Source organism: Protomyctophum bolini (genome assembly GCF_963924005.1).
Source record: "Protomyctophum bolini genome assembly, chromosome: 4".
NCBI lineage: Eukaryota > Metazoa > Chordata > Actinopteri > Myctophiformes > Myctophidae > Protomyctophum > Protomyctophum bolini.
The window spans coordinates 42,808,293-42,830,424 of NC_137865.1; the positions used below are offsets into that span (position 1 = coordinate 42,808,293).

The window sequence follows — 22,132 nt, forward strand, 5'->3', positions numbered from 1 at the left end:
AACAGTCAAGATTCCACTGTCTGTGGCTTGGGCTGCTGGCGTAGCCGTCTGGGCACCTGTGCCCATCTCGCATCCTGTCTGATTACTGTTCATCTATCAATAAAGGTAAAAAGATATCTTTAAATAATTCAAAAATATATAATCTGTCTGTGCATGTATATTTCCTCACACAACCAATATTTACTTGCATGCAGAGGGCAAATAAACGTAATTTTGTGGAGAATACACATAAAAACATAACGTCACACAATAATCCTAACTATTTTGTATGGTAGCACTACTAGACAACGCTAGTGTTTTGCAGTTACAAATTATTCATAATCCGGCTTAAAGCGCTGCAACTTCCATAGTTTTATCCGATTGCCCTCACGCCTTCTTAAAAACAAGTCAGGCTAAATGACCATATGTGTTTTTTTTATTGCATTTAATTCAATAGCTAAAATAAAATATGCCTAACATACATTGATGATGGAATCTGTAAAACTGTTGGTTAAAAAGGTAGAATAATGCAAAAACGAAGATAGCTAGATAGATATGAATGAGGCCCCACCCCCAACACTTAACCTCAACCTTGAGTAGGAGGATACACTCAAGGTAATACAATATTAAATCTGTGTCTTTGTGGCAGTGATGTGCGCACGCATGCACGTGCACACACTCACACGCACGAGCACACACACATACTTGTTAGTTTGTTCATTTGTGTGTGTGCGTGTGTGGGTGGCATGGGGAGACGCAGGGCGCATGGGGAGAGGCGTTGGGGGAGAATAGTAATGAGGGATTGATCCAGCCCACTGTGGCAGTGACTGGCTAGTTGATGTTGATGTTATCTCCATTTCCCCGTAGGGTCAGAGTCAGACAGTCAGACTATGGGGCAGGAAAAGCCTCAGTGGCTCTGGGCCTCGAGCTAGCCGTAACTAGGCAACTGGAGCCTCGGGCATCAGACCCTCCGAGATGTGTGACCCTCACAGCTAGTTGAGAGGCGCAGAAAGTAGGTGTGACCTAAATAGATGGAATTATAAACACAAGAAGCAGGATTTAAGATCCCTACAGGTCTGGTTCAGTGAACAAAAAAGAACCAAAACAAACAAACAAACAAACAAAAAACAGAAAGCTATCAGTCCATAACTGCTTCCTTATTCCGTATTGGTTCAGCATAGCATCGCAAGCAGCAGTTGTTCAACAGAAGTCAAATTGTATGATCAATACAATGAAAGAGGTATAATATGCAGCAATAATACTTGACATTCTTTCCAAGTAACCACTTTGTTAGCCCTTTGATTGGTGCAAAAACATTCAGATCAAGCTTAGTGCATCGCTGGCTTCAGGATGTTTGATTATCCACATTCGCTGTTTACCCAGCTTGAAATCTGTACTATTTACAGACAACAAGTCATTTCACTTGTGCACGTTCGCTGCTGAAGAGGAACAAGTGCTTCAATTCACAGTACCAATTTGTGCACCCATGAAAACAAACACAAGAAAACAAACCACAAAACCACAGATTATTGCATAAGGGTGCTAATGGCGCGCGCACACACAACCTTAGCTCGGGGTATTACAGTATGTGTGCACCTTCATTGTTCTGTTCAACAAAATGTGTTGCCATTAATTGTGCCGGTCTCCAAATCCCAGAGCTGCTTTGGAGGACAAGATGGGACTGTGTGCATACAGCCTCTCTAGCAACAACCAGCTCCTGTTCAGATTAGTTTCACTGCCCAACAGTTACGTAATTATTGGAATCCATGTTGTTCTGTGGTCTTTCTGTCTGGTACATTCACACCAGACACAGCAGTGGTTTTCAGGCCAGTGGTCCGGGGACCTCCAGTGGGGTCCCTGAGGGGGTTCCAGGTGGTGCCTTATAGCTACACGATGGAGAGATGGTAACCAAATGGACCCTTATTAGATCTTTAACCTTTGCTTAAACATCTGCATTACTTAATTCACAAGAAGTCTACACAATTAGAGAATGTAGAACAATTGTTATTTTGATCAACGTCATGCCTGTTATCAATGGCACCACATCAATACAGCATGTGTTGTATTAATTATCCAACGTATCCAAGAATCCTTTGGGTATGGGAGGCTAAATCTCATCAAATGGGTCGGTCGGTGGCCCAAATGCTGAATAAATAATGGGCCTTGATATGAAAAGGGTTGAAAACCACTGATTACAACAGGGATTCATTCCTAGACAGAACATAAACTAGAGTAGAGAACACACACCTGATCTGATCTAACAGGTGCAGGATAGACAGAGAATAACATAAAAAGGTCCACTTCAACCCTGGTATCCCAATTTTGGCTATTTCATCATAGTTGAAAATAAGAAAAATAAGAAAGGTCACACAAGCCCACAACACGCCACTGTTGTTGAACTTGTGACCTTGTACGTACATTGGCTATTTTGGAAAATATTTTATAACATTTTTGTGGTTAAGGGGTAAAAGTAGTTAAACATGCTGCCAGGTGTATTTATTGAAGAGAGGTCATCTCTTCATCTTATGTCAATTATCTCTCGTCAATAAACACACACTGTGCGAGCAAGCTTACAGTAACGCCGTGCAGATTCATTCTTAGAAACCTATTTCTAAGAAATATGACGTCATATCATTATGCTGCTAAGGGACATACGCATCGTAGCACCTGACTGATAACATTACTTGCACGCTCTGCTTGCGCAAGTAGCTACTGATGTTACATTAGATTCATTACAATTTGTTTAATATGGACTCATTTGGGGTCACATAATTTGTAACCCATTTGGGAATTGCTAAAACATAATCTTGGAAGACATACCATCGTCTAAAGCCTAATTTATATTCCATCCAGTGGAATAACATATATTCAACTGAAAGGCAGCATTATCTTTCAGTCATCGAGCGATACAGTCTATTTCATCACTGAATCTCTTTTTGGGTAACCTTTCACAATCACAATACACTATAAAATGACAAAAGACAAAATTAAATAGGAAAGTGTTTTTTGTTAAAAACTGGATACAACTAAAAGAATGTAGCTCAAAGTTTACGCAAAGAAATTATCAAGATGAAAGTTTTTTTTTTAAAGAAAGGACCAAATTACAGCGCTGGGGTTATAATATAATACATATAATGACTGACTGAAAGTTATACATCATCTTCCTCGATTCAATACCATATTCAAAGTAGCAATGTCCTCTAGAAAAATACCCAAGATTGTCCGTTACTACCTACTATCCATTCACTCTGAATACAAAAGGTCTCTGACCTCCCCATACTGTATATGAGCATACATCCCACACCCCACAAATTATGTCCTGGAGGAAGTCATCTTCCTGCAGTTCTGTCACCAAAGGTGACACAGTGACAGTGTTTTGACCTCACAAGTTAGACGGGAGTTTGGAGTGTTTGTGTTCTGTCCCTGACATCGTAGAGGGAGATCTATGAGGAGGGGACCCATGGGTGGGTGATGATGACGAGTAATGAGTGCCCATGGGTGGGTTTTGAGGTTGGGGCCCGGCATGCGTCCGACTCAGGGGCGAGGCGGAGGAGGGTAAAGGACTTAACGAGCCCCCTAAACCATCAGAGGAACTGCCAATTAGCAGATGCGCTTCCTGGGGGATGGAGCTCTGATGAGAGCCTGAGATAGTCTTTATTTCCTGGGTAAAGAGACCCGCTGTGCCCTCGGCCCTCTCACTGGAGGGACTGGCCACCCTGACAGGGCACACGGTCGGCGGGGGCAGGGGAGAGTAGGAGCCCACGTTGGGGAGCACGCCGCGGTACACGGTCCTGCCCGCCGCAGGGCTCTGGAGGTTGGGACTGGCGCCTGGAGGTGTGCAGCTAGGGGAACCGTCTACGGAGCCATACTGGGAAATGGAGGCCAGGGCAGAGTGCTCTGGAGGAACCTGCTGTGGCAGGAATACAGATTGGATCCCAGTCAGACTGTGGTGCACCAGGGAGGAAGAGACCCCAAAGCCGGCCGCCAGCTGCTCTGGCTGATATCCACCGGAGGACTGCAGGGTGCCGGAGATGAAGGGACAATGGTGCCTCACGCCGCTGCTCGTCCTGGACACTCGGCCATGACTGGACTCCATCTGCTGAATGTTGGCGTGAGAGGACTGCTGCAAATGGCTCTGTATGGGGCCGACTGTGCTGGCAATCAGAGGGCTAATACTAGGAGCCAAGGACACTGGGAATCTCCCAACGAGTCTCCCCGCTGCCCCCTGCTGGAAATAGCCTGCCGTCGTGTGGCCCTGAGGTAGATGTGATGACTGAGAGTGTGAGCTGCTGGTGAAGACAGGCTGAGAGGTGGACACGGGGGCAGAGGAGAGGTACTGCGCCCTGAGGGACGCCAATATGGGAGTGTCGACCCCAGAGTGGAACTTGGTGGAGCTTTCAGGCGAGCCGGGCCCAGAACCGCGGACTCTCCTCGAAAGGCCGCACGGGTCCTTGAATGAACCGGAACCCGACGACAGCGGGTGGTGGAACAGGATGGGAGGCAGCTGAGGGTGGTGAGACAGAGCCAGGGCCAGCGGCGTGATGGTGGTGGCGGCTGCCTGGAGGGGCGCCTGCACCAGCGGCGCCCAGATGACCGGGGTGGGTGAGGGCGGAACGGGGCCAGGGTTCAGGCTCTGGGCGGCACTGGTCTGGATCAGCCGGGTGCACTGGGCCATGTCTCGGTCGTGCTGCACTATTCTCTGGATGATCTCATTTTCTTCCAGGTCGAGGGTGCCGGAACTCTGGTGGTGCTGAACTTTGTGCTGTAGCTCCGAGTTCCTCTTTCCTGTTAAAAGAAAGGACAAACTATAATTGTGGATCTTATATTGTGCAGTGTTCCTCGACCAGTGGACTGTGGTCCCGACAGGGAATATTGAGTTATCTTATAGGTGCACGCACGTACATTGTATGCATGTTTTTATGCTTTGTTTCTTAGTGTAACGTGCTTCACTGACTCCCCGTTTAGTTTTCACGTTTTGTGTTGGGAACTTGGGACTGCGGATGTAAACTAGCATCTTTGCTAAATCCGGTGTAATGGCCGTTAATATGCAATGTCCCTTCAAAATGATGATGAAAGGACTGAGAGGGTGATAAGCTTTTCAGCCAGTTGGATAACCTTGTAGTTTGCAACACGCACACATATGGAGTTCATTTTACACCATGACACCTAATTATTACTAAGCCGTCTCAAATAGGGAGTGCCACACAGCTTCAGTCTGGCTTCCGCAAATGCTGACAAAGTGCTGTTATTATAGATTAAACTTTTCAGATTGAGTGTCTTCTAAATGCACCAACACGATAGATGTGTGTCACAGTTGTCACATGTGTGCTGTAAAGTGCTACCATACAGTCTGAAACGGTCGATTCGGCGTCTCTCAGCGGAGGAGGGCTCACCTATGCGGTCGAGGCGGTCGACAGCCACGGTCTCGAAGGCCCTCCTCATCATGGGGTATTCCTCCAACACCTCGTTGAAGTTGTCCACGGACAGCGAGTAGAGGCGGCAGTAGTTATCTGCTCTCACGCTGGCCGTTCGTCTCCCTCGTGTCAGCAGGCAAATCTCTGCAGGGGGAAAGAGAATGAAAGGAAATCACATCACTTAACCCATTTTGACCTGAGATCAGATTCAAAAAATGTCTTCTACATCCTGACAGTTTTCTGAAAAGGCTATGTTTCTGTCAGTTGTTCTTCGATTTTTCTAAAATAGCAGACCTACAAGCTCGTAGCACGCCACTCGGTGGGGCGCTATGAGCTTGTAGATCTGCTATTTTTCAATAGCTAAAGCATAACATAATGCTAACACTACTGCATGGACATGCTGTCAGTAAGAGATTACCACAGAGGATTAAATACATAGGAATCATCATGTCCTGTGTACAAAGCGTTATCCTGAATGTGAGTAGCATAGTTTTGCCTCTGTTCTTTTTTGGTTATACATTAGCAACCTCAGTTGGATTTTTACCGAACATTTTATTTACGAATTCAAGATTATGAAAATCAATTGTGATCTTTTGTTTTGTATGTGAAAATGGGAATCAATCAACTCAAATGCTCATAAAAACACAATACTGTACATCACATTCCAATATACTCAGCAACAATAAGTCACAATATGACAGGTAGAATGAAACAGGACAGGCCCTGCCATGTCTTATTTCATTCTACCGTAGGCTGTCATATTGTAACATTTAACAGCAATAATACTGTCACGGTTGGTCACAGACTAGATTTAGATTGTTTTGATTTTATGTTCTGCTTTATCTAGATGTTGACCCCTCACTACCAGACAGACTCAATTACTTTTATGCACGGTTTTAAACAGTATTTCATGTTCTTTTGTATGCAAGTACATTACAAAATGACAAATAAAGTGATTCCTGATTCCTGAGATTGTGATGTCTTGGTCGAGGATCTTCTGGTACTATACCTCTCCTCGAAGTCCTGGTTGTGCTATAGCTCTGACTGCACTTCGCTGAAGTCCTGGTTGTGGGAGTGCTGACTGTCCAGCTTTTCTTCGGCCCCAGTGTCTCTACATCTACATTCAACCCATTGGCAGCGGAAGAACGCTCCGGGGGGTTCCAGCCCCTTTCCCTGCTGTTTGGACTCTGTCTATGCCTCGTCGGCGTTCCTGTTCCGCAGTGGAAGAACGCTCCGGGGGGGTTCCAGACCCTTTTCTCTGCCTTGCCGCCGGTGTCAACCAGTCCTGAACTCACTTTCAGCACAACTACACTTCCAGATCTTGTCCCCTCTCCCCGTTCCTCTCGTGTCCCTCTCCCCATTGGACATTGTGGGACGTCGGGAGCCGTCCCTAGAGGGGAGGTACTGTCACGGTCACAGACTTTGCCCATCTAGATGTTGTATTTGTTATGTTCTACTTGTTTTGATTCTATGTTCTTCTATTCTATTGGTGAGATGTGAAAATACTTTTCGCTGTGCTGTACTTGTACTGTACATTGACAATAAATGGAATCTCATCTCATCTCATCTCATCTCATGTTCTGCTTATCTAGATGTTGTATTTCTATGTTCTAGTTGTTTTCGTTCTTGTTGCCTTCCCCAGGTGTTTCTCATGTGTAATAATCAGCCCTCATGTGTACATTAGTCTTGTTCCCCAGTCAGTCCTTGCCGAGTCATTGTTTGGTGTCAGTTCATCATGTTAGTTTGAGTTATCTGTCTCTGTTCACCTTTATTAAAACACCCAACCATGGGTTTGATCACCACCTGCTTGGCTGTCCTGCCTTTGGGTCCTCACCTCACCAGAACGTGACAAGTAGCACCTGATATGACCTGCATAAAACCTTGTTATAATGGTAGCAGGGCTGGACTGGCCACAGGACGTACCGGACATATTCCAGGTGGGCCGCGACCCAAAAAAAAAAAAATCAGGCAGGCGGCAGGCCACCAGGAAAGGTCCGGGCGTGCTGCCATTCTTCCAGTGCCATCATGATAATGATAATAATTGTCTGTTGGTTTGTATCATGTATGTTGTTCTGTAAAAGTGGTGGTATTAGGGCTTGTTTGTTTGTGTGTGCCTCGACGGAGCGGGCGGTAGAGTTTCTGCTATCTGCGCGCTGGTTGTGGTGGGCCGGACTGGGCCAAATTCACTCGAAAATGACCGGGCCGAATTTTTGTCCCAGTCCAGCCCTGAATGGTAGTGTTTACATTATATGTGAAAAAAGGTAATGAATTGTCAGTTTTAGCAAACAAGTCTTATGTTACAGCAGTGATAATAGAGAACAATGAACAGTGTGTACTACCCAGAGAGAGTGAACAGTTGAACTCACCACCAAAATAGGAGCCGTCAGACAACTTAGTGTCCTTGCTGTTCTTGGTGATGACACTGACCACCCCGTGCTGGATGAAATACATCTTCTGGCCGATGGTGCCCTCTCTGACGATGTGGTCGCCCGGCTGGAACACCTCGAAACGCAGCTTCGTAAGCATGGAAGTCACAAAGTTGGGGTCGGCGTGGGCAAAGAGAGGCATGGAGGCCACCAGCTTGCGACAATTGAAGTTGACGATCTCCTGAAAAGAGATGGACATTTAGACGTTTAATTACTGGCTGTTATTATATTCTTCACGCTTATGAAAGCTCTTAACCCATTCTGACCGGGCACCCAATTTGGTGTTGGCATCATGTTATGCTTTAGCTATTGAAAAATAGCAGATCTACAAGCTCATATCGCGCCACCGAGTGGCGCGATACGAGCTTGTAGGTCTGCTATTTTTGAAAAATTCGAAGAACGACTGACATTTTTAGAATCTGATCTCAGGTCAGAATGGGTTAATCAGACCAGTGTGTGTCCCGTGGAAACCTCGTATGAATCTGATCTCAGGTCAGAATGGGTTAATACAGCCTAGCTCTTTGCTCATCAAGTTGTCATTACTAATCCCCCCCCCAAAAAAAGAGTATATTATTGTGTGAGGATTTTGGATTACATGTGTCCTCAGCCGGCCAGCTAATTCATGATGACCAAACTTATTACTGTAGATATTAACAACCCAGAACCATTCCACCCAATATAAGGTTAATAATGTCCCACAAATAATACATTCATTTCTTCTCAAGAAAGTCAGCTGAGAAATCATCAGTAAGGATTAGGATTTCTTCATCATAATGAGATGTGACCTCTCGCAGTGGCTCGTTGAGTTCCTCCAGGATGTTCTCTTCGTCGAACATCTTGCCCTGGTATCGGTGTTCGTAGTAATCGTGTATTCTCTGACGCATGCCAGCGGGGAGTTTGTGGAAAGACATGTACTGCTCCACCTGTTTATACTGCGAAGCCAAAGAAAAGAGGAGTTATTTCCATCATAAAGGACACGCTTATCTCTGAGATCATTATTTGTGTAGACAAGGTAATATTTCTCATTAGGTTAGCAAACACCAGGCTTTGTACAGGTTTATGTCCCTGTGGTGCAACAGACTTCTAAAAAACAGCTCACACTGCAATATTTCACCTCTGGCCCCATCTGATAAATACAGTTTGTGCTCAGCAGGTTGCAGCTAATCAAATTAACTACAGTGTCCTTCAGGAGCAGACAAGCAACAAGGGCCTCCCGGCCTCCTGAATGCTTTTGTCCTGTTGTTATTGAGGGGCAACGCTGGCTTTGTGTGTGCCGCTCGTGACGTCATGTGTGTGGCCAAGTCTATGAACTGTCTAACTGACTAAGTCTATGATTTTTCTTTACAGAATAATTTCTTCTGTACAAACTTTCAGGCCTAGTCAATGGAAAATATTTTCCTATATATTTCTGTCTCTATTAGACAATTTTGTGTTCCTCTTGACAATCCACAACCACTTAGATTTATTTAGTTTCTAACCACTTAAACCCTACAAGTATATAATTCTCTGACCAGAATGCACCAATAAGGCTGTATATTAATAGGGTGCCTGCTTTTCTCTCTCTACTCCAAATTTCGTTCATATTTTCGCAAAATGTTCGTCCCAGAAGAGGGACGCTAATCTATTTGTGTGTGTGTGTGTGTGTGTGTGTGTGTGTGTGTGTGTGTGTGTGTGTGTGTGTGTGTGTGTGTGTGCGTGCGTGTGTGTGTGTGTGTGTAACGAATGCATTTAGTTTCAAACCAACGTCACTGTGATGAACCCAGAACTCTGTAGCACTTTCCATTCCGATAATAATTTATCTCATAACATATGCAGCACAGAGAGCACACACTTGGGATAAGCCACATATATACCTTTTCCTGGTACTGCCTCCGAGATGAGTCCAAGGATTGGATGAGTGCGGTCGCGTGTCCGACAAACATGGCGAAGCAGGTCGCTCCCACTATCATGCTGAGGATGGTCAGCCACACGTCGGCCATGCCGATGGGGGGGTACAGGCCGTATCCGATGCACAGCATGTGACTCATGGCCTTAAACAGGGCGTAGGAGTACTGCTCCTGCCAAGTGTCATTCTGTAGGTGATAAACATGGCATGAGGAGGAGTGACAACATCTGTGACTATTTACATTTAGTGGTATGGTTGAACCCTGCAAACCCTACAAACCCTACAAACCCTCCCACGCACTCAGATCAGCCAACGCAGGGAAGCTGGAAGTACCCTCACTAAAAACGCCAGGACAACGCTCCACACGCCCCAAACTCTTCTCCCTTCTGGCTCCACAACTGTGCAATGCACTTCCCATTGCAGTCAGAACTGCAGCATCACTCCCAATCTTCCGCCGTAGTCTGAAAACCCACCTTTTCAGACTCCATCATGGCCCATAGCACTTACCCCACCCCCTTAGATAGCATTTCTGTAGACTTAGATAGCATTTGATACAGACTTATAGCATGTTATGTAGACAGCACTAGAATTGCCAATCGACACGAAACTTCCAGCCTTGGGATTTTGGGACAACCCCACATTATTATTTAATAAAATATTATACTACAACTATACAAAATGTTATATCATTTTTTAATAATATCCGTACACTTATATGTGCACTTATTCCCCTAAAATAAATCACATCATCTCGTGTGAAGTGAGGGCCGCTCTTATCATCTCACATTCTGTGCTCAGCCAATCAAATCATCACATTCCGTGGCACACACAGATACACAAAGCTGATTTGACCTGGGGGCGATTTGCTATGAATACAGTTGTGCCTAGAGATTTTGACTTGCCCATTGATGTGCGTTGTGTGCACAAATATGTTGAAAACCACTGATCTACAATATAGAATCCAGGAATTGTTGGTCATACTGTATGTTGATGCTCTGTTTGATCGTTGGTTGTTTTAAATGTGCTTACATTTGATAGCTCTCGCCTTTGGACCACAAGTTAATGGGTTCATGGGCACCGCCAGCTCAGCGTATGAGTGGCACGGCTTGGGTGCAGCTGTCGTGCGACGGTAGGTGTGGCGCTCCACCTCAACATCCATCTCCCAGGGGTCTATAGACTGTTACAATGCGCTAGACTCTAGTGCATTGTAACAGGGACAGAACCCCTCGTATTACCGAGCCATATTAATAAGCCACTCACTACTTATTGATTTTTGTGTTTTTTTTTGTTGAAAGCTTATTGTAACTCATGTCTCAATGTTAAGGATTGATTGATTGATTGATTGATTGATTGATTGAAGTATTTATGAACAGTTTGCAGAATTACAGTATACATTCCAAGAACAACTCAATACAATCATCATATAGGGGGTAATAAGTGAAAAAAACATATACGTTGAGGGGAAAAAGGGGTGGGTGGGGAGATTCAGATTTCACGGGGGCCAGTTTCGAATTGCAGCCATCCATAGGTGCCCTTTGAGAGCGGTTTTGAATGACTTTTGGTAGGCTGTTCCACATTTTGGTGGCATAGGAGCGAAATGAAAGGACTGTGAAATTGATATGTACAGTGCTACATAGATGTAGTGTAGATAGTTCATTATATTATGATAGTTTTGGCCACAATGAGTTTTCTTCGACGGGTGGCTGGCATCTCCCTTAGAGATAGGGTGAGAAGTTCAGTCACACAAGAGAGACTCGGAGTAGAACCGACACAGGTTATTGTGTCATGAATAAACCACTTACCACCATCTTGTTTCTGGTGACCCAGCAGTCCGCGGGGAAGTCCTGCAGCATGGGGACCAGGAACTGCAGACATCCATCCCAGTGGCACAGCAGCAGCATCATAGCGATCAGGTTCATGATGCGCACCATGGCGCTGGCCAGGTCATAAGTCATATGAAAAACCTGTGACACAGAGATTATACGGGCATTAGCATTATACTGTGGCCTCAACAACCAAACCCACATCCCCTGATAGACGACACATAATACATCATGTTCATCTTTTTTCATTTTGTGCAAGAGGTGCTACAGTGTGTGCCGTGCGTGACGGTAGGAATTCCCTCAACAGACCACATTGTTTTTAACATCTGTCAGACCACCCATACTGCCACAAGCAATTCGTCAAACATCACTATAATGGCCCACAGGGGTTGTAGCCGTGGTAGGAATTACAACAAAGATCAAAACCTTGAACTTGATATAAACCATTCGTAAGCAAAGTGAGACGAGTGATTATGGGTCTGGGCTCTGGGGGAGGGCATCGGCATCCTGTGTTCAATGTCCCTAGCGTTCACTTAATTCTTGTCAGTGTTAACAATTGTCCAAATTGGACCCTTGTCGACTCGAGAGTTAAATCAATACAGGGGACTTTACGTGTCACAGATCTGATTTAACATTTCGAGGCTAGGATACTGCTAAAAACAAGAACAAAATTCCAACATACTGATGACATATTCTGACTTATGAATGAAAACACATGTCTGTACCACGAATGGTGTCAACATGAGTTATAGGTTAAACAGTGCATTGGGGATGTGTCATGTTGTGAGCTTGTAGTTTGGCTATTTTTGATACATTTCAAATCAAAATGTTTTTTAATTGTTTGTTATTTTAATCATTTAGTCATGATGACTATAATTGTGCCAGCTTTTAATTACTTCTACAAATAATGCAACAAGTTAAAAGTCCCTTGCGTACTGTATGGGGCGATTCAGCCTATGAACGCTGCTGTTTTGTTGTGAGTGACAGTGACCCAACAACAACAACGTTGTGGGGCCTACCTCCTCCCACTGATGGATGTAGCGGATGAGCCTGGACAGCCTCAGCAGCCTCAGCAGGCTGAGGATCTTCGTGAAGCGAACGATCCGCAGGGCGCGCGCCGTCTTGTAGAAGTCCGAGTCTATGCGCGTCTCCACGATGAGGAAGATGTAATCCACGGGGATGGAGGAGATGAAGTCCACCACGAACCAGCTCTTCAGGTACTTGATCTTGATTCTCTGCGGGTCCAGGATTATCTCCGTGTTGTCCTCTTTCACGATGCCAGTGCGGAAGTTGAGCACCAGGTCCATGAGGAAGAAGGTGTCGGAGACCACGTTGAAGACGATCCAGGGCGGCGTGTGCTCGTCCTTGAAGAAGGTGATGCCGACGGGGATTATGATGAGGTTTCCCACCATCAACAGCAGCATGATCAAGTCCCAGTAGAACCTGCAACACCCAGGAATACACATCACATTGTAGTCTATACGCAGCCCCCCAACATTGGGAAATCACACAAGAATTTCAAGATGCAGTACCTCAGTTAGTGTCTATCTGTGAGTTGGTGTTTAAAACCTCCACGTATCCAAGCTTGATTTAAATTGCCACACAAATAATGACCTTGAATGCATTGAAAGCAGCACTTTCCTCTTATACAGGCAGGAAGCAGGACCTGGTTTCCTGCTTAAGTGCAGAGATTTTTACCATTGAACTAATAGCGCCGGCCTGCTTGCTCGGCTTGAGTCTTGTCCATCAGGTCAAAGTTTGTGTCTAGGCAAGACCTTTGACAATCTATATGTCTCAGTAGAAGAGCAGGGACACAAAATACAACCACCCAAATTATATTATTAAGTTATATTGTATTAATATACTCAGGTTGGACAAAATTGCATTATATTCATGATTGAGAAAAAGTTACATAGCGAGTCTTTAAGACAACATAAAATGGTATTTTGAATGCATTTAATTTCCGTATTGTGACACATTTCCTAGTGGTGTTAAACTGAATAGCCTAATTAGAACACTAATCTAAGCGTTAATTCACATGAATCCATATGCAGTTTCTCATATGGCAAGAAGCTCAACAGGTTAACCCATTCTGACCGGGCACCCATTTTGGTGTTAGCATCATGTTATGCTTTACCTATTGAAAAATAGCAGATCTACAAGCTCATATCGCGCCACCGAGTGGCGCGCTACGAGCTTGTAGGTCTGCTATTTTTTGAAAAATCGAAGAGCGACTGACATTTTTAGAATCTGATCTCAGGTCAGAATGGGTTCATCAGACCAGTGTGTTGTCCAGTGGAAACCTCGCATGAATCTGATCTCAGGTCAGAATGGGTTAATGACTTGACTGCGGGATCCGGGTATTGTGCATTAGAGACAAAAAAGTAAATTGTTTGTTTGAAAGTTTAGAAATGTTCCCTCTCACTCTCTCCCTCTCTCACAGCTGATTTAATCTAAGGTGTAGTGAGTGACATCACCCCGATAATCACATGGCGGAGCAAGGTTTCAATGTGTCAAATTTAATAGCAATTGCAGGGCAGGGTTAAGAACACAAAGGGCCCTATACTGGGCTACACAAAATCAACGGGGTCCCTCAAAATTATGACATATTTTCAGGGGCTCTCTCATATGTCACATTTTTTAATGGAAAACTAGTAGCTCAGACCCAGCCATAAACTGTTCCAGTCGATGAAGATGATGCTTTGGGGAGCACAGAAGGGAGACTAATGTAACTGGCCTTTGAACTCAATTATCAAAAACCTTTTGCCTGAACCGGTGCCTTTAATCAAAGTTTAAACATATAGAATTTATAAGCAGGCTAAGGATCTTCATGAATAACTCATTTAGGCCTGAAAAAAAGTCTTCTGAAAGAATATATATTCAAAGATTTGTGCCGCATTTTCACGATTTTTCAGAAATAGCAGACCTACAAGCTCGTAGCGCGCCACTCGGTGGTGCGCTATGAGCAAGTATAACATAATGCTTATAGTTAAAACACCAAAAGGGGTTCCCGTTCAGAATGGGATAAATAAGAGTATGATGAACTAGTAAACAATTAGACACTTTGGACATCAAGTCTACATACTGTACAGGAAATCATAGCACAACTATAACATAAAGAGGTCATTTACAACACAAATTAAACAGGTTCTCTACAAATAACAACACATGCACACACATTTTACAGCACAATAATAAACTATGCAAATTGTCAAAAGAAACACCACCAGCACCATTGTGATTTACAATCCACCGGGCTACAAATACTGTACTGTACTGCCAATACTGCAACTAAACACTGCTTCTCAAGCTCAAAATGCCACATTGATAAATCGCTCAGACTGCTTAACAACAAAAGTAAACCTAAGCACAATTGTTCACATGGTACACGGATACAATCAAGTTATTTTAATAGTGCAAAATGCAAAATGAATAACACAACATAACTCCGGCCTATGCATGCACCCTCTTCAGCACCATGGACAGCGAAGCAGGCCAGAGTTGAGAGAAGATAGACACAGCAAAAAAGACCACCAATAATTATTCAAGTCGGCCAATTGCTTTAAAAAAATAACGTTATGTGCATATACACATCAGGCATTTGTTTAACTTTTTTTCAATAATCAATGCAACTGCAATCGCCTGGTTGTTGTACGGAATCTCCTACACATTTGTCGTTCTCAAATCAGCTTAACTTTCCGAGGAACAAGTTCTCAGTTCTCACATGTTGCCATAGAGGCCCCGAATGTGAGTCCAGGTTTCTATGCAATAAACGGTTGGGCAGCAAGAGTATTACGGGAGAAGTTACACTAATTTGAGTGAAGTCAATTTTTAAGTAAACTCTGCATTCCAATATATGGGCATATACTGATGAAATCAGACAAATCAGACAATGGTACAATGGTTACTCTGACAAATCCCCCAACACTATGACTGACATATTGGTCGGATCGGCAAGGTTCGGGCTGCATGGCACCCCTAACCTCTAGTCTAGTGTTTACATTACATCAACATAGGCTACTGAACCATTGTAGGGTTACTTTAAATAATAATCAAATCAATTATCTAAAATACAATCCACGTCCTCAACGAACCTTTCTAGTTCTCTAAATCAAGCCTGTGCAATACCAACTTCTTTATGTTCCTTGATTGTTAATGTTATCTTGTGTTTCATGCTATGACTCGCTAGCCTGTGTGTTCATATGTGTTGCTTCTATCCGAGTCCTGTCTCAGGGCCCTGGCCTGTAGTTTGTTCTGTTTTTCAGCTGACCCGACCGAGTCCCATCTCTGGAACCTGTTCTGCCTGGCCTGACCTGCGTGTTTTGTTTGATGTAATTGCCTGTAATTGGACTTTGGAGTTCTTACTGCTGGTTTTCACCCGTGCCTGCCTAACCAGTCACCGTTCTCTAAGACTTGTACCTTGATCCTGCCTTATTAAATCCTGCCTTAATTGCACCTGCTCAGCCTCGGCTATCTCAGCGTTTGGGTCCTCTCTGTCCCTTTGTTCCCGCTACATCTGACTGACTCACACCTTGTTTTATCCCCCTCTGAGATATTTTAACATATATTCAAAGTGTCACAGTATGACATGTTGAAGCTTGTGGATCAATCAGCTATTTTTGCTTGGTCCAAGAAAGCTAAATCACTTGATTCATAATGTGTTATAGCCTAATAGAATGCATAGTCTTCATATACAGTAAAGTACATTTATAGTAACTACTGCAACTGTAGATCGAATGATGATAAGTGTCTGTATAAGTCTACCACACATAACATGTTGAATATAGACATCTACAAAATACATGGTGTTCCTTTAAAAACACTAACATTAGTAACCTTCACAAGGGCTTGGCACAACATGGAAGGCATTCATTTACCAAATATGGCTCCTGTTTGTATACTTGTGTGTGTGCGCACATGCTCATGTACTGTAACACGTGCAAGGATGTATTGTGTAGTGAGTGAGAGAGAACTAAAGTGTGTTTCCTGTCCATTGCAGCGTTGAAATTAAGTACTGCCACTTATCTCATAAGTATCATGCGTGCATTACAGCAGTGAGGATTGTTCTGGCCTGTGCCATAGCATAACCACACCATAAATAGCCTTAATAATCCCAGAGGACTGATAATGATGCATGTTTAAAATATATATATTACTGAAAGTTTCACATGAACAAAGCAGAACTTTTGAAAGCAGCAAAAAGTTAATCAAAGTAGCAAAACCTTCATTAATCACGCTCGCAGTATAAACGTGTAAAAACCGTTGTGTAATGTGTGTGTGTGTGTGTGTGTGTGTGTGTGTTACAGAGGCTGTAACACAGTGTGCAACATATTGTAATCACTTATACAGCAGCAGAGAGGATCACAGAACAGGCAAAGCGGCGAGAGGGCACGAGGACGGCCATTTGTTCTAATCAGCTTTATGTTCTCTCTCTCTCAGCCAAACAAAGCATTTGAATTTCTCTGTTCATCTGCCTGTTGGCTCTGCATGCGCACGCAGTGACAACACACTGGTCCTAATTGCACTTCCCCTCTCCAGCTAAATCCACCGTTATCTCCCGGGAATCCATGTCATCTCCAGGAGTTCAGCTACCATCAGCCAGATGTTGAGTAGTTAGCATTACTGCTGTATTGCACATCACTGTGCCCGCGTGGACACTGGAACAGCTGGACCAAAAAAGGGACAGCACGGTTTTAGCCCGCTACTGGCAAACACAATAGCCTATACTGTACGCACGCGGCATCCATAAAACCCCATTACCCTTTCAAAAGAAGTTACCGGTACGGTATATGCAGTGTGTTATAAATAATACAAACAATGGCCATGCAGCAGGTTTAAAATATATGGGATAAAATGAATAATAGACGAGATATATGATCCAAAACATACTGAGAGACAATGTGTTTGCGGGGTCCAACGTCTATTTACAAATCTGTTTTGTACAGAATATATATGAAACACATGTAAAGCATTGCATGGATCTTTGCATTTTCCTGCTGAAACATCTCCAATGTCCATCGTTTTGTTGATCACTGGAAAAAGAACACTGCTGTCATAGACAATGGATCAAAGTGCAACTATTGTACAAAGTACAGAAGAGAGCGAGCAAGAGACAGCAGTAACCTCTGACTCTGTCTCTGTCTCCAAGACAAATTTCTCCCAAGGGAGACAAATAAAGACAACCTTGAACCTTGAAGCTAACCAACATAAAAAGGCTTAAAATGAGGAAAAGGGCTTAGATCAACCAGGACAGCTGAAAAGGGGATCATTCCTACTGAAGATACGTATCACTTGCTGCCAGAATGCAGTTGAAACACAACATCCTACTACTTTTAAGTAAAATCCTCAGTGTTTTTTAACTAAACTAATACATTAATTTGGCTTAGTTAAAACACACACACACACACACACCTGTCCTGTACTTATTTACTTTAACTTATGCCTATCGCTCCTTTTGATGGAGAATATTATAGCCCATTGCTCACAGTCAAACCAGAGTCCTCTATCCTAGGCTTTACTTTCCAGCCACTCTGCTTGATGTCCTGCACTATTTAAATTTACAGCATACCACTTCAGTGTGCCTGGTGACTTAACTTAACCACAATGACGGATTAACCCCAAAGAGGGCCCCTGGGCCACGGCCCCCGGCCCCACTGGCCCAATGGCTAATTTGTCCCTGCCTATAGAGCAAGTTACCGATGCAGGCCCAGTAAATAATTCCCAATGCATTTTCCCCATAGACATTTCAAAAAGTATTTGTTTAAAGACCTTTTAAGCGTCGTACAAAGCCAACTCGAGTTGTGACAAATCATGACAACAAACACAATATTCTGGACCAAACTAATAATTACAAAGAAGAAAAACAACAAAAAAAGTGTTTGTCATGATTTGTCACAACTCGAAGTTGGCTTTGTCTGCAGCATAAACGTCTTTAAATAAATACTTTTTGAAAAGTCTATGAGGAAAATGAACAGGGAATTATCTTCCGGGTCTCTCGAGGGGGCGGGGGACTGCTACGCTCTATACTATAGCATCACTATTCTGGCAAAACAGCACATCTACAAGCTCAAAACAATGAAAACATATCACGACACATGTTAAGATATTTGGTATATAAGTTAGAATAGAGTGGTGGCCAGTTGACCCACCAGTCACAGCCAATGTCAAAATGTTTGTTTAGGCCTGCTAGGAGTTTTGTCCCTTTTCCCAGTTTCAGCCATTTCTGCACGAAACAAACTACCTCACTGATATGATTTGTGTAGTTGTGTAGTATTGTCTTGGTGTTATGCTGTTGTTGTTGTGTGCTATGTTGTTTTGTGTTTTTCTGTTGGAACAGATTGTGAGGATGAAAATCCCTAACCTGACTCCGCCAGATGGAAGAAGCTTGCTTCACACTCGTTTCATGAGCTACTTGCCTCCAATGAGTTGGTCGGTGTGAGCTCGCCACCATTGGTGTGTGTGAATGTGGGAAGTGAGGACGCTGGCGTCGACTGTTCGCCGCTTCACCTCTCAATGTATGAATGAATGAGCCATTGTAAAGCGCTTTGAGCACTTGGAAAAGAGCTAGAAAATTGCAATTCATTATTACTTGTGAACACAATACCGCCCCATCTGCCCGTCCAAACCCTGAGAGGTTTAAGGGGTTAATAGTGGACAGTGCAAGTGCAGTGCAAGTGTTACACTTTGTTAAAAACCACAGCATCCCGCACAACTACACCACAGGTGAATGGCACTGTGAAGCGCTTTGGACAAAGATATTGTAGAAATCCAGACCGGTTATACCACAACTACACTGAAGTCGTCCCACAACTAAAGCTGTGGCACTGAGTTGGCTTGGCGCTGGACATGCATATTCTTGTACTGAAAGCGTTCCTTACCCCCAGTCTCACGATTAACCACGGTTAAGGGTCCTGACCCCACCATGGGTGAACAATGCTATTCCAGAATACAATTACTTTATCTTTATACAGTATAAGATGTTAGGCCACAGACAGGAGGATGCACAAGTAACCTGACATGGGTTCTGCAACTGAAACACGGTATTAACCCATTTTGACCTGAGATCAGATTCTAAAAATGTCTTCTACATCCTGACAGTTTTCTGAAAAAGCTATGTTTCTATGGCAGTCGTCAGTCATTTTTCAAAAATAGCAGACCTACAAGCTCATAGCACGCCACTCAGAGCTTGTAGATCTGCTATTTTTCAATAGCTAAAGCATAACATAATGCTAACACGAAAAGGGGTTCCCGCCCAAATTAAAGCAAGGCACAGACTCCCCGGAGATGTGACCCAAACTAAACAAAGCATCACATCATGACACCTCAAACAAACACGGCACGCAGAGTTGACAGCTGGTCAGCTGCAGGCTGTCCTGATTCCCCACGACATTTTCATTCCATTGTCTGCCATGTGTTTGTTCTGAGCATGGCATGCCATCCCCAGTCCTCACCATCTCTACTCCATTAGACTAATTGTACTGTAATAATCTCCACTGCATGGATAATGTGCTTGTAATATCTCCAATGGTCATGTTAGCCTGCTATTTTGATTAACCCATTTGATTACCACGGGTCCCTGATGGCATTCTGATGCATGCTATGTAATCCACTGAGCTCGCTAAATGATAAAAAGTGTAATTCAGATGAGTGAAAGCTGCAGAGACATACATACTGTACATACATCAGTGAATATGATGAGAGCAAGCCCTCAAGGTTAAATTGTATGAAAATCTCTTTCTGGTGGTGAAATGAACGCTGTTTTCTGTGCATCGAAACGTGAAACATAGGAGATGGAGATTGTCGTGCCACACACACACACACACACACACACACACACACAATAGTGAATTAGGGAATCATTGCTGCATGGGCTTTGCCTTTGTGTGTACATTTGTACAACAAACTGATGTCTATACAACGAAAGTTACACATAGCTTTCATCTGTGATAGCTATACTGTATATAAATATTGGAGTATTATCATAGACATACAGGTGTGTGTGTGTGTGTGTGTGTGTGTGTGTGTGTGTGTGTGTGTGTGTGTGTGTGTGTGTGTGTGCATACCTGCTGATAGTACTCCAATTTACACACACAGTCTCTCACACACACACACACACACACACACACACACACACACACACACAATTTTCTCAATTTGCCCATGCAGTACAAGCAGAACAAGGACATGATATATATGTTTTCTCAGTCAATGCGGGTTGAAGAAGATTTTGCATGCTGGCAGCATCCTCCTATCATCACACTGCAGGCAGCCCCGCAATAAGTGTGATCAAATCCCTATTTGGAAAATGTTAAGGCCTAATCATTTTTTACCAAACAAGGGGTCAATTGCTGCTTTGGCCTAGCCTATTTAACTTTTCGTATAAATCAAACTCCTGATTTCAAGTTAAGGTCCCAATGGGCCTGCATAATCTAATCACGAGGAGGATATTTGAGCTGTGTTCATGTAGAGAAATTGTTTCTTGCACACAAATTACCTAAAATCACTGTAGGGATGGATTATCCAGAATCCTGCCGATTTGACGCGTTCTCTCTCGTGCTCTACGGCCGAGTGACTGCCTAACATACGCAAAGAGAACTTGTTGACTCCCGGCTGAAGCATCGCGCCAAACTGCCGGTGCATGAAACCGGCTTGGTACAGCCTGTCGTCCTCCGGCATGATTTGTTCGGAGCCCTCCAACTTGATGAAACTAGTTGACTGGTCACTGAACACGTTATTTGTTCTCCCCATCATGCCCCCGCCGCTCCAGCAGCCGCCACCCGCCGTGGCTCCTCGCTGTTCGGCCGCCCCGGGGCCGGGTTCATCCGCCTCGGGGAGGAGGCGCCGCCGTTCCACCGGGTCCGACCCGAGGGGGTGTCGCCCCCCGGTGATGGAAGAGACGCTGCCTGCTCTAAACAAGCGACAGTCTCCGTTCAAGTTGGTCGTCCTCACCGTGGTGGTGATGTCCGTCTCCAAGTCAACTCCGCCCTCCTCGACGCTCCTGCAGCTGCCCGCCGGAGACAGAGAGGCCAGATGTTCGATCAGCCCAATACTTTTCCTACTAGTGTCCTTGTCGCTGTTGTCTCCTCCTTCGTCAATCACGCAGGGCTTTTGCACAATGTTTAGCGGAAAGCTGTACAGCCGCTTGCGCATGGATGATTGAAATCTGGACATGTTGCAATGTTAAACGGCAAAAAAAAAAAAAAAAAAAAAACGTTCTACGAATAACCTGTAAAAAAAGAAAGATGGATCATGAATCTCTTAGCCTACTACCCGGGGCTGCCTGGCGCTGGAGGCAAGACATGCATGCAGACAGTGACGGCGCATCCGATCCGCAGGACAGGTCGAATCTTTATTTGACACTTCTGGAAACCGGTGTCTCGTTCCCCGGTTTCAAACAATGACATGCGTCAACAGTAGGCTATATACGTGCGTGCCCCTCTTCAATCCGGCGGTCGTATACAAACAGCACGGACCGCACGTACATTATCCATTCCAGGTGGCTATTCCAAATAGGTGCACAACAGGAGAGCGCATCAGGATGCAGCATGCTTTGCTGACTGACTGTCGGGAGCTCGGGACGTGCATGCAGTCAGTGGGAGAATGCTG

The 22,132-nt window shown here is 44.2% G+C and overlaps 1 protein-coding gene across 1 annotated transcript; it reads right to left on the minus strand.

Annotated features, from left to right (window-relative positions):
- Positions 1-3,361: 3,361 nt before the first annotated feature.
- LOC308314605 (potassium/sodium hyperpolarization-activated cyclic nucleotide-gated channel 3-like) lies at positions 3,362-21,697 on the minus strand (the record flags this gene model as incomplete). Its single annotated transcript, XM_080762235.1, has 8 exons — positions 3,362-4,764; positions 5,373-5,537; positions 7,760-8,000; positions 8,605-8,751; positions 9,673-9,891; positions 11,507-11,668; positions 12,547-12,970; positions 21,021-21,697. 8 exons carry the CDS (start codon positions 21,695-21,697, stop codon positions 3,362-3,364), a joined length of 3,438 nt encoding a protein of 1,145 aa, XP_080618361.1.
- Positions 21,698-22,132: the final 435 nt, after the last annotated feature.